This window comes from Hibiscus syriacus, unplaced genomic scaffold (genome assembly GCF_006381635.1).
Source record: "Hibiscus syriacus cultivar Baekdansim isolate YM2019G1 unplaced genomic scaffold, ASM638163v2 tig00110339_pilon, whole genome shotgun sequence".
Lineage (NCBI taxonomy): Eukaryota > Viridiplantae > Streptophyta > Magnoliopsida > Malvales > Malvaceae > Hibiscus > Hibiscus syriacus.
In genome coordinates, this window is record NW_024062692.1 from 840,289 (window position 1) to 853,379 (window position 13,091).

General features: G+C 35.1%; 1 protein-coding gene and 2 pseudogenes across 1 annotated transcript; all 3 read right to left on the reverse strand.

Annotated features, from left to right (window-relative positions):
* Positions 1–874: 874 nt before the first annotated feature.
* On the reverse strand, positions 875–3,275 carry LOC120120541 (L-type lectin-domain containing receptor kinase V.9-like). Its single transcript, XM_039140166.1, has 5 exons — positions 3,097–3,275; positions 2,825–2,950; positions 2,531–2,750; positions 1,104–1,253; positions 875–946 (listed from the first exon to the last, which is right to left on the reverse strand). The coding sequence occupies exons 1-5, from the start codon at positions 3,273–3,275 to the stop codon at positions 875–877; spliced, it is 747 nt and encodes a 248-aa protein (XP_038996097.1).
* A 1,034-nt stretch (positions 3,276–4,309) lies between these two features.
* Positions 4,310–10,148, reverse strand: LOC120120513 (annotated as a pseudogene).
* On the reverse strand, positions 6,214–8,820 carry LOC120120512 (annotated as a pseudogene).
* Positions 10,149–13,091: the final 2,943 nt, after the last annotated feature.

Genomic DNA, 13,091 nt, shown 5'->3' on the forward strand with positions numbered 1-13,091 from the left:
ACGTTTTGGGTTATTCGAACCAAATCTCAAGAAAAATAACGTGCACATACAAAAGAAAGAAAAAAGAAAATGCTACCTTTTATTTCCTTTTCGAATCCTTTACAATAGTTTTGCCTTTGTATCTTCCCGTGCTTTCCTCTATATTTTGTGTGTAAATCGTGTGTTATAATGGTGATTTACAATGACTATTTATAGTGCTTGTGGATCCTATCTTTAGGAATTTAAATCTTAGTAGAACTCTATCCTATTTTTAGGAGTTTGAATCCTAACAAAATTTTATCCTATTTTTAGGAGTTTGAATCCTAGTAGGATGAAAATGTGTGTTGACACAATGTACTGCCTTTTATGATTGCTAATTACATTATATTGAATTATTATTACTACTGTCAAAATAATAATGATTGAATTCTCCAATTAAATAACCAAAGTCCCGGGAAGGAAAGCAGTGATGTGTATTATCGGATATCGGATATTATTCGCTCTGAATTTTCAGATATCTGAAAATTCAAATATCCGAAATTTTGGATCTGATATCCAAATATCCGGATCCAAATTCGATTTTTTTTTTACAAAAAACAATTAATAGAAATTAAAATATTCATATTTACTTGTTTTCTAACAATTTATTTATGTAATTATATGCTCACTACAATTAAAATGACGATACTTGCATTATACCACACTGTTTTGCTAAGACGTGTGTGGACAGATCAGTACAATCTGTTTACACCACTGTTAGCTATAATATGCAAGTTTAAATGTTTGGAAAACATGGAACACTTGGTTCATCAATTTATGAGGGTACAAACTGCTCTGGGTCGACAATGAACACGAAGATCGTATAGTTTTTAAAAGGCTGATAACCGCAAAGAAATTATGGAAACTTATTGAAAAGAAGCTTGTCTAAACTCTCGTCGGTGATGAACTCGTATACCAAAATCTTTTCCTAACAATGAACACAATAACCTAAAAGATTCACAACCTTGAGGTCGTGGGATCGAGTCCCATGGAGGGCATTTCATAATTCGGAGGTCTTCTACGGAAGCTGCTCTCAACCTGGTGTTGGGGCAGCCTACTATCTTACCTCCTCCTTACCTCATTACATATGGGAACAAGGGATAGCCATTATTCAGAACATTGCGGTGATGCACACGAGCTAACAACCGAGTCTCGTTCTCAAACTCCCTTTCACCCTGATTTGAGCTATGAGATAGCTTCTTCACTGCAATCTCTCTTCCATCATATAGTTTCCCCTATAAAAATAATCACGTACAAGAAATTTTTTACCGTCTAGGTTGATTAAGAAGAGAAATCAACATTTTGAAACTAGAAAACAACTTAAGCGCAAAATGATTGTAAAGCTTGGTAAAAGTTCTAACAACTAGAAAAGTAAGGAAGGTTTAATGAACCAACTGAACTAACAACAAAATTATCGAGTTTCTTGTGCCATTTTGATTTCAAATTTTCGTGCATTGACTCTTGTTCTTAGCATATGAGATTAGACAAATCTCAAGGGAGAAATGGAGGCATTTGCAGTATTTATTGTTCATCATGTTTTTTATATGCAAAAGTTGAAACTTTGAATACCTAAAAAGTAGTAGAAAAAATCGTCATTTAAAGAATCTATAACTATTCAACAAATCAAAGGGCAAACCAAGTTAAGCAAAAGTTATCCCTCCATTTTCTAGGCAACCAAACAAGAGTTTCAGTGGTTAGATCTTACCCTATAGACATATCCAAAATCACCTTCACCGAGCTTTTGATAATGGTGAAAATTGTTAGTAGCAACAACTAAAATCTTGAAAGAGAAATGCTTTGAAGGGCGTCGAAAAATTCTAAGATAGATAACGAGATGAAGAGGACGACGAAAAACAGGGAAATGACTGTACAAACAGCCTTGGGTCGGCGTGGAGTACATAAATGCGCTAAGGTGGAGTACATAAACAATGGGTCGAATATAGCCCATTTTTTTTTGGGGTTTTCGGATAATTCGAACATGGGTTTTATCGATCCGTATCCGATCCAATAATTCGGAAAAAAATTCGGATACCCGATCCGAACTATCCGAAAATTGAAAAACGGATCGGATTTTTTTGCATACCCCTTTAATGTACACCCTAACCAGTAAAAAAGGGGAAAATGGTATGGTGTGATTCGAACCATGGTCAAATACAAAATTTGATAGCGCCAAACTACTTGAGCAAATCTTACATTTCGTTAATAGCTTATACTAGATTTCATATATATATTGTTAAAACCCTCTTTTAATTCTAAAAAAGAAAAAAAGAGTAGCCAACTGCATTAATTGAAGATAACATCATTTACAATAGTATCAGATAGACATAAAGGATAATATGTAAAAAAAACATTGTCGATGAGGATGAAGACGCAAGGTTGGCCAACATGTATGTTGCTCCATTAGCCGAGCGGCAGATGGATCGAATGCTGTAAGCAGGGTTGGAATCCACAACTCAGAGTTATGGTACAATAATTGTTTAACCAAATTAAATACATCACTTTCAACCAAAACCTGAGAATAACCCAACTCCACTGCGAATCGAAAACCAAAACAAATGGCCTGTGCTTCCACATACCCAGCATCGTGAGGACCTTCGATACAACTAGCCCGGCCTGCCAACAGAAACCCATTGGAATCCCGCAGAATAGCCATCACTGCCAAAGAACTAGTATCAAGTGGACAAGCTCCATCAACATTCAGTTTAACATAGCCCATTGGTGGTTTTAACCATCTACAAGAATGGTCAGGGGATGTAGTAAGAGACCCGACTACCGTAGAGGGAGAATTCGCGCGATTATACGCTACCTGCATGGCTCTACTTGAGGCAACCAAGTGTTACCCCGGCAGAATACAACCGTCGTGAACGTGAAGGTTGCGTCTATACCATATTTGGGAGAGAAGCACCACGGGGGAGGTAAAGGTCGGGATATCCTGTAGTCCCAAAAGAGATTTCAACCATGCACCACAAGATAGAAAAATACGGTTAGTCACTTAAGATGGAAATCCCGCCATAGAGAAGATTGTAAGGACCTCCGGACGGTCCCATAATGCATGTAGCATCGATACCTCCATCGCACCACAAAGACTGCAGTGACCATCTGAAATTCCTGCCAGATAAAGGCGACGACCGACCGGCAAAGCCTGGTGTGCTGCTCTCCAACCAAACAATCGCACACGAGGTAACGTTGAGAGGCGAGAGAGAGATAACTACAATCGAGACGCTTGTAGCTGAGGACGATGTTGCCTGGACAGCCATGAATATCCTGATCTAACTGAGTAAGCACCCGATGAGTGCCCAGACCATGTCATAACATCGGAAGTGATGTGAGCAATCGGAGAATTGAGGGTGATAGTAGCATCAGCAGGAGTGAAGACTTGTCGAACTAGATTAGATTTCCATCGAGCCTAACCAGGAACCATGAAGTCACGCAACCGAATGGGAGCGATGGTGCTATCCATATACGTCGTTTGTAGATTCACGGGATTTGTACCCCCAATTGTCACCTGGATCAAAACTGAGATGTCTATCCCCACTTGTCAATAAGCCGACCTTGAATGCTTATACAATATTAAAAGAAAAAATGAATTTAAGAATTTGTATATTCTTAAACTAAATTTTGAAATTTCTTTATTCATATTTATAATTTGATGATTATATATATAGTCTTAAATTGAATGTTTTTGGTTTAATTAACAATATTTTTATTTAAAATAAAATATATAAATTATTTATATTTTAATTAATTTTTTTTATTAAATTGTATAATTTAAAATGTGAATTTAATTTATAATATTAATAAGAATAAAATCGACTTTAAAAATGAATAGTATAAAATAAAATGTGTGTGGAGATCATGAAAGCTTGGTGAAGGTGATAAAACAGGTGGACATGGTGATATCAACCGTGAATCACGCTCAATTATTTGATCAAGACAATATCATCCCCGCCATTAAAGAAGCTAACAATATCAAGGTAACACGAATCAAGTGACCTCATTGGTAAATGAATTGTTCTTTTTCTTGGAGATTTTGAGTTCGAACACCATGAATACTAGGAGTGTGATCGTTTACTATTAAATGATTTAGAGTTACCTTCAAACAGATATTACCTTATACTTATCTCAATTTAATCCAAAAAAAAAAATAACATCAAGGTAAAAGTTCACTCCAAGTGTAGTTAACCATCCTAGGACTTGGATTTTAGGGTGTGGAACTTGGTTGATTAACATTGTAAATTTGTGTTATATTTTGTTCACTTAAAAAAACATTGTAGTAATCTTTTAAAAATAATAACAGGAATCATTAGAAAATGTATTCATCGTAATTAACCATAAGAGTACACCCAAAAAAGGCCTAGCATATTCCGGCGATGGCTCCTCATAAGAAATATGGTCTTTCGTCACTAATAATTAGCTGCTAGTAAAATTTAACATTGGAGGGAAAGCATATCTGTTGTACAAAAAATTTTGAACAAATTCTTCAACACCATGAGTATAAACAATGATGTTTTGGTAACGGGTACCGCCACTTCTTCGCATGGATAACTTGTATTCATATCCACTGCATATAGAAAGATCCATAACAGAAATGCATCAAACAATAGAGGTGAAAATCAGTTATCATCGGAATTCAACTTTTCAATTTTCTACCAGGTCATTTACTTGCCCTATTAACAGCCAAACGTCAATCCCCACGGGAGCCATTGCTACTAGTGGAAGCTTTCTTACCAGTGTATTTCTGTCCAAATAGAAGAAAATGCTGTTAGCTTACAAGCAGAGATATATTGGAGACTTACAGTTGCCATTAGAAATTAAAAGTACAAGCAAAAGGAGCTTGCTGATATGGCTGCATTTATAAGTTTTTTTTTTCCTCTCATTGAAGCTGACCTGCTTTCCAAAGCTGAATGGAATGTACTTGTATTTGATCATGTGTGCAATCTGACGCCTCATCGTAAGGAGGAAGAGAACAATCCAGTAACAATGCAATATAGGCCAAAAGACAGGAACATCAAATACTGAAAAGAAAGTCATGACAAATGCTAAGCAAAAAGCCTTGGTCATGGAGTACCTACGAAAATCATAAAACAGGTGTATTATCAACACTTAAAAATCCATTCATTAATCACAAATTCAATCGATCTCAAGCAAGAAAATAAAGGCCACTCAGTAGTATCACATTTGTATTCTAAAAATACAATTACTTTTTGAAGCTGAAAAATATATAGAAAAGAGGTTCTACATTCTAAAGGAACAGTGATATGCATGAGATTGAGTGATTGACAATGACAAGGTAACAGCTAATGAATTTGATAGACAACAGCAAATGATTTCAAGTATATTCTCTTGCATTTCCAGAACCAGAAACTTCAAGTAGAACACCACCACTACTGGTCCTTGTTTGAGCACATAATACAATAATGTTAGAGATAGTCATGCCAGAATTATTGTACTCTAGAACAGCAAGTATGCTATAGAGAGACTAGGCAGAACAGAAAAATCTGAATCTTTACTTTCCTTTCCTTTTCTTCACTAATTTTGACCATCCAAACAAGATAATACATAATCCTTTCCTTTCCTTGGCCTTCCCCTCGTTTCCTTTTCTTTCTATTCCTTCACTACTTTTGATTCCAAACATAGTGTTGGAAACAGGTTCATGTCAAAGAAAAATTTTCACTATCTTACACTGAAATAAGTTAAGAGAGGAAAGAAAACTCAAAGCAAATCTTTATAATAATTTCTTCCAACTCTGTGATGAGATTTGAAAAGTCAAACACAAACAACAAAAACTAAGACATTAATTTAATTTGAGTACAAGCTAATTATAATCATGGCCACAGTAAAGTAAGCCATCTTTAAGTAAATGTCTCAAATCTTTCACCGATGTTACCCAAGTTTGATAAATTATGAAAAAGTATAAAAGACCACCAATAGGCCTCACAAGGTAAATGATAAAGGGCATGTTCTCACCTATAAGATGGTGAATTTGACTAAGCCTAAATAGATCTATTTTTACTCGGCCGAGATAGGTCAATGAAACTTTGATAGATGGTTCCACAATAAATCAAATCACACAAACAAAAGCAAACAAACACCACCAGTAAATTATTTCTGAAACATATAAAGTACCTACAAATGAGAAACCAATCATTTTTTTTTTTTGATAAAAGTTAGAGGTCTCATTAAAAACTCTCTTCGTATTCTTCTACATACTAAGAAGTATGTTGAAGAACATTGGAAGGAAGAAAAGAGTGCCTCATAATTTATTAAATAGAACACCCAGTACTTGTGAAAACACCGAATACCCACATATGGGAATATAAACCATTACAAAAACCCATATCACCTAAAAATCTCCCATCGTCAACCAAAAAGCCCCAAAGCCAATAAACCGATTTCTAAATTACACCTCAATCAGAAGGAAGAAAAACAACGCAAAAGAACATAACAGAACCGAAAACCAACACTTGCAACCATTAAAACTAAAAGAAACGCCTCTGAATAGAGCTCCAGGACAGTTACGATCCAATTGAAGGAACAAGTTCTAATGAAATATCGCAATCTTCAGGGACCTAAGAATTTGGTTTGAAGGAAGGATCAATTCAAGCACCATTATTTTAAAGAAATTAGCACCGACCTTCAACTCCAACAACTCATCAATTCTCATTTGAGCATTTGTGAGTATTTGAATTTTTACTCGATCAAAAGACGATGGAAACTCACAGCTGTTGTCGATTGCTAATAATTTTCCCCACTTAACTGCAATGTTTTTGAAAGTATCCCAATTCCAAGCGTGAAAAGGAACTTCTTCTCAAACTAACCACACACGACGGCACGCCACCACCAGACTCTCTGACCAAGCTTCAACTTTGGAAAACCATTCTGCAAGAGTTTCTAATTTATTATTCTGCACACTACTCAACGAAGCGGAGTCTTCGAAAACCATTAGAACTACATTTCCAGCAGCTCTCATTAACGTTAAACCAGCGAGTCCTTTGGCTTGCATTTGGTTAGCAAGATTACCGATTTTAATAAAGTTCTTGCACCACCCCACAAGACAGTTACTCAACACGCGAAGTTTATCTTCGTCTACAACACCCTCAACTTCAAGTGTTTATTCCTCGAAACAACTTCCATCCTAGACTTACGTTGAACAACCGTCGAGGACTTTCTCCAATAAGACTGTCGAGGATTATATTTAGCCAAAGAGACACTAATTTTGCTGCCGTAGATATGAGCACCATTCATCTTTGATATCGTTTTCCTTGTTTCTTCAATTGTTGCAAAGCGAATGAACCCAAAATGAACCCCTTTCGAATTTCTTTTGTTAGGAATGAAGGCATCAATTACATGACTGTGAGTGCAAAATAAAGATACAAATCTCTTCCAATGGATCTTCTCTGGTAGGTTTTTCAATGAATAACGTGAAGCATCCACTTTTGTACCCATTACGAACATTTGTATGGCCTTCCTTCCACCAATTATTAAATTTGATTCTCCCAATTCTTACTCCTTCACCAGACTTGTTACCACAACACCCCTTTTTTATAAACTCCTTGGTTCCATATTGGACAACATCTTTGGCAGGTTGAGCTACTGATGCCTCTACTAAAGATAGTTTCCCAATCCCATAATTCCTTCGTTGTGAAGGAAGCAAACCTTCAGGCCTAGTTTTATTATCCGCCTTTTTGCTAGCCAAAAAAGTCTCATTTTTCGTCGACGAAACATCCAATCGGGATCTCGTATACTTGTCCTCACTCGACCTCGACTTCACCTTAACACCTCCCATTCTACTACCTTGATAATTTCCTGATGTAGAAGCACTTGCCGATTGCTTCTGATTACCTCCAGAACCACCATTGACAGTTTCCTTCACAACAGCTAGGTTCTTCCATACACGGCCCTCAGCGAGAGCTTGCATATGATCAAGTTAAATACTCGCAGCAGTAGAGTTATACTTAGACACGATATCAGCTTCTTTAAAAATACCATGTTGTGCCAAAAAAGCATTGAGCTTGTCGTTGCTACCCGATTCCATTTTCTTGATCTGGATATCTGACCACGAATCCATGTTGACAGATTGAACGAATGAGATATGAACACCTAAGCCTTGGTGTTTACAGGAACACTCTGAGAACGTGAAAACACCGTATGTTACCGAAGCCCACTGTGGATTTTTATTTTTACAGTCCACACAAATTTTGTTACTCTGCCGAGATTGTAGAAAATGTAATCGGTTTGTAGCTGCCGACCTTGAAGCAAAGGTCTCGGACGGAGCCTTTAACCTTAGTCTTGCCTCACATTTGGCTAAACCCAAAGGTGAGTAGGCGTTGAAAATCCACGGGAACAACATACCTCGGATCCGAGATGGTCCAATAGCTACCGATGGAGATCGGAACATTGTGAGAATTGCACAAAAATTAACAGGAATTCAAACAACGTGCTACAGAAACACTACGCTGTACAACACCCCTTGAACGAAATAGGACAGACCGAGAGCAAAAATCATAGAATCTCGAACACCCACGTCGACGTCTAAGAAAACAGAGACGTCGGAATAACCTAGCAGTTGAGTTTTAGACGCTATGAACCAGTTGGGATGATGATGCCACCAGACATTTTAATCGGCGCAAAACTACTGTGGAAAAATGACGAGTAGGGCTGGTAATTATCTATGGGTGAGTGGATTATCCACCCACCCGCCCCGAATAAATGGATGAAAACCCTCTGTGAAACGGATGATTGGCGGGTGATGGGTTGGGTCGAATATGGATGAAATTTTTTTGACCCATCACCCGCAGCATCCATCCACCCATTAATATATCCATCCATCCCATCCATATGTATATATATTATATTATATATATATATTAAAAAAATAAACGGATGATTGTAAATATTATTATTCTCTTAATTCTGACTTTTATCCCATTGAAAATATGTCTAATTTTTTAATATTGGTTTATCCCTATTGATACTAGGTTGGAGAGGACTTTTGAGAAGTGAAAGTTTGTTGATAAAGATTTGAAGATTATATTTGGTGTACAAGGCAATACATGATGCATCTATTCACTTGAAAAATGTATCACAAACATAGTGCACAGGACTATATAAACTGTGTTCCATTTTGTTTTTGTTTGAATTTGATGAAAATTTATTGTTCATGTTTTGGTTTCTATGAATGTTTGAGTATCAATGTTTGGTTTCTATGAATGTTAGAAGAATTTGAGCTTAGGATGTAAAAAATAGGTTTCGTTCATAGTATCATCCGCTCCACCTGCTCCACCCGCTCCACCCGCGAATGATGGATGGAGCGGATATGGATGAAATTATTGGTGGGTGATAGATGGTGTGGATGTAGATTTGGACCGCGGGTGATGGGGCGGATGAAGCTCCACCCGACCCATCTATGATCCATTGCCAACCCTAATGACGAGTTCCGGTCTCGTTGAAGCTGTTCAAGGCAGATTCATGGAAAACATCAAGGAATCTCGACACTAGGATAGAGGGGTAAAGGTCGCGATTCTATGCTGAGCTCGGTTAAGACGGTGTCGCAAACAGACGACTGTAGGCGGCGACAACGTTTAGATTTGCATCAACTGAATGACCTTATCGCAAATCTAAGCCCAGATCTCGAATCCCCGAGAGTAGACGATCTAAACTGAGAAAAACGGTATTCATTCAATCATGGAAGACATTTATTTTGAAACATCTTCTAATCAAGTGTAAAACATAGAAACCAATAAATTTTCAATTACCAGAACTTAAACTCAGGTAGCCTACGAATAAATGGCTTGAATTCATCAAAACCTTTTGTTGGTAGTAAAGGCCCATCAGAAACTTCAAGTTCTGGATCAACCAGAGAAGACAAAAACCCAATTAGAAAATTCAGCAAATAGATTCCAAGGCCATATGAAACTATGTAAAACCCTTGAACATAATAGACCCGCAAAGAGTAGATAATTACTATAACAAGGGTTCCAATCCACCGATATGTTGTATGAGGAGTAGTCTTATCCAGATAAAACTGATAGATCCTCCAAGCATTTGTGTCCCCATTGAGGCAAAGGTGTCGAGACTGATGTGTCGTCGCCCCCAATTCCCTCCATTTAATATCAACTCTAAATCCTTGATCTTAAGAGTAGAATCCAATCAAGTAAACAAAAAGGTTTATTAAATTTCCAACATAAAATTAAATACCCATAAACTCAATACTGTAGTAAGAACTCAGTTATTTGGAACACTACTAGCAATAAATCATCAGAATTCACCATGTATGATAATGTGCAGCAAAATACAAAGAAACACTAGTCATTACTAATCATTGAATCCAATGCAAAGGAAACCATAAAGCTGTCTTGTTTAGCAACAAAATTTAATAAAAATCTCATGCCCAGAATCTTGGAACAAAGAAAAAGAAAAACCCAAAAACCTATCACAACAAATAATCATCCCAAAACTTTCCCTCATCTTTCTCACCAACCAAACTAGAACCTAATGTCTGTAAAAAAAAATTAAGCTTTGGAAAATACAGATCTCGAACCACCAGAACCCTAGATTTACATATGATAAAATCAATAATAAATGAAAGAATCAAATATCAACATGAAAGAAACATCAAATGACTCTAAGTTGTTAAGCTTAGAACTATTGGGAAATCGTTTCTCAGAATTGGGAGCGAAAAACAAGCAGATCTAATTTGGATTAGAAATGGCCATATGAATTTTACTTTTTTAATTTATATATCACTTATTTTTATCTTTTATTTTTACCGACAGATTCGACGTTTACAGTAATAGTTGTTTGCTCTGATTTTTGCTTACATTAAATATATTACAGTTTTTGAGGCTATTTTCTTAAAAAAAAATCACCCTACACTTATATATTTCTCTGTTAGACATCGTTTATGATATATTTTTTGATCTAATATCTTTTGCAGAAAGGTGCGTCCCTGCACCGTGCTTTACGTCACGTGGGATAAGACGTGTCCCTACAATGCGTCTTGTTAAACGTGTAAAAAATTCGGGTGTTAATTTTGTAAATATTTTAAAAATAATGCTTAATATGTAATTAATTTCTGTTATGGTGATATTTATGTAAAAACACCAATTTTATCTATTTATTTATTTTATATTATTTTTAACAACAGTTAATAATAATGTTTATTGACTTTTAAAATTAATTGTTTAAAAATATTAAAATAAACTTTTAATTACAATTAAGAGATCAAATGAATTATTATTCAATTTTTTTTAAAAAAAATGCAATAAAATGAATAAAATTTAATAAAAATATCACATCTTTATTTAAAATATTCTTTCTAATATTAATTTTAAAAAATATAAAATAAATATTAAATTTTAATTTTATTAAAAATGAATAAACTTTATTAACTGTTTTTAAAAAATAATAATTTATTTGATCTCTCAATTGTAATTAAAATTTTATTTTAGTTAAGTTTATGATTGTTAAACAGTCGTAGGTATGGAAAGCTATAGGAATCGAATGAAAATTCGATCATACAAAGTCAATATCTTAAAATTGTCTAACTGCTGTCTAAGTATCAACTCAATTGTACCACGAATAAACATCCGATCAAAGAGTTGATATTTTCTGCTCAATTTTCACAAAAACTGTTTTGTCTTATCATTAATTATTATTTTTTAACAACAATTAATAATATTTATTCATTTTTAATAAAATTAAAATTAAAATTTAATATTTATTTTATATTTTTTAAAATTAATATTAGAAAGAATATTTTAAATATAGATGTGATATTTTTTAGCTTTACATTATATTTTTATTGAATTTTATTCATATTTATTTATTTAAAAAATGAATAATATTTAATTTGATCTCTCAATTGTAATTAAAATTTTATTTTATTATTTTTAAATAATTAATTTTAAAAGTCAATAAACATTATTAATTATTCTTAAAAATAATATCACAAAAAAATAAATAGATAAAGTTGGCGTTTTTACACATATATCACTCTAACAGAAATTAATTACATATTAGGCACGAGTTTAAAAATATTTTCAAAATTAACATCCGGATTTTTTACACGTTTAACAAGGCGCGCTGCAGGGGGCGTGCCTTACCCCACGTGGCGCCAGATCAACCTAAAGCGTGTTGTAAGGGGCGTTTTTCTGCAAAATGGTGTTAGATCGGGAAATATAGCCTGAACAGTGCCTGACAGAGAAAATATATAGGTATAGGGTGATTTTTGGGGAAAAATCGCCAATTTTTTACACTATTTTCATAGAAATTTTGTATTTCAAAAGATAAGTAAATACTTTTAGAAAATAGTTATTTTCAGATCAGTTAGAAAAAAAAGCGTCTTAAGAAAAAACATGGAAAACGCTCCTGAATCCTCGGAACCCCTAAAGCCTCCTAGGGATTTGAAAAAACCCTATCGACGCGACCCTCTTCCCCACGAACCACCAGATCCCACCATTGCATCGCCTCTAGAGTGTATGGATTGTGATGATGTTGTAACTGAAAAGCCCACTGCCTTTTACAACGATATGGTTACTGGTGTGATGCACAATTCCTCTTCAGGTTGGTCTATCTTATTCTGATTTTGATCGCTTACTTCGGGAGACTTGGGATAACTCCTTGCCAATCTCTACAACCATTGTAAATTTCTCTAAAGCAGCTAAGGTTTGGAATCAAGATGTCTTTGGTTATATTGGCAAACGCAAGAAAACTATTATGGCTCGACTTAGAGGTGTCCAACGCCGGTTGGATCAACATCGCTATGCCAATCTCGCGAAACTTGAAGCTAAACTCCTGGAAGATTTAGAGCATTTGTTTGATCAAGAAGAACTCCTTTGGAAACAAAAATATACTTCTGATTGGGTTCAATTTGGTGATCGTAACACCAAATATTTTCATTCTAACGCCATAGCAAAGCGTCGACAAAATAAGATAAAGATGCTTAAACTTGACTTCGGGGATTGGTGCAACAATGACGATGATCTTAAAGAGGCTGCTTCCAAACTTTTTAGTTCTCTTTTCTATGATAATAATAGAGTGGATGGCTCTTTCCCGATTACGGGTTGTTTTTC

Coding starts and splice junctions, on each gene's coding strand:
- LOC120120541 (XM_039140166.1), bottom strand. CDS start 3,275: ATGGCTGTCCAGGCAACATCGTCCTCAGCTACAAGCGTCTCGATTGTA. Junction 2,751..2,824: donor CCTCAAGTAGAGCCATGCAG/GTAGCGTATAAT, acceptor CCATTCTTGTAG/ATGGTTAAAACCACCAATGG. Junction 947..1,103: donor GCTATCCCTTGTTCCCATAT/GTAATGAGGTAA, acceptor GTTCATTGTTAG/GAAAAGATTTTGGTATACGA.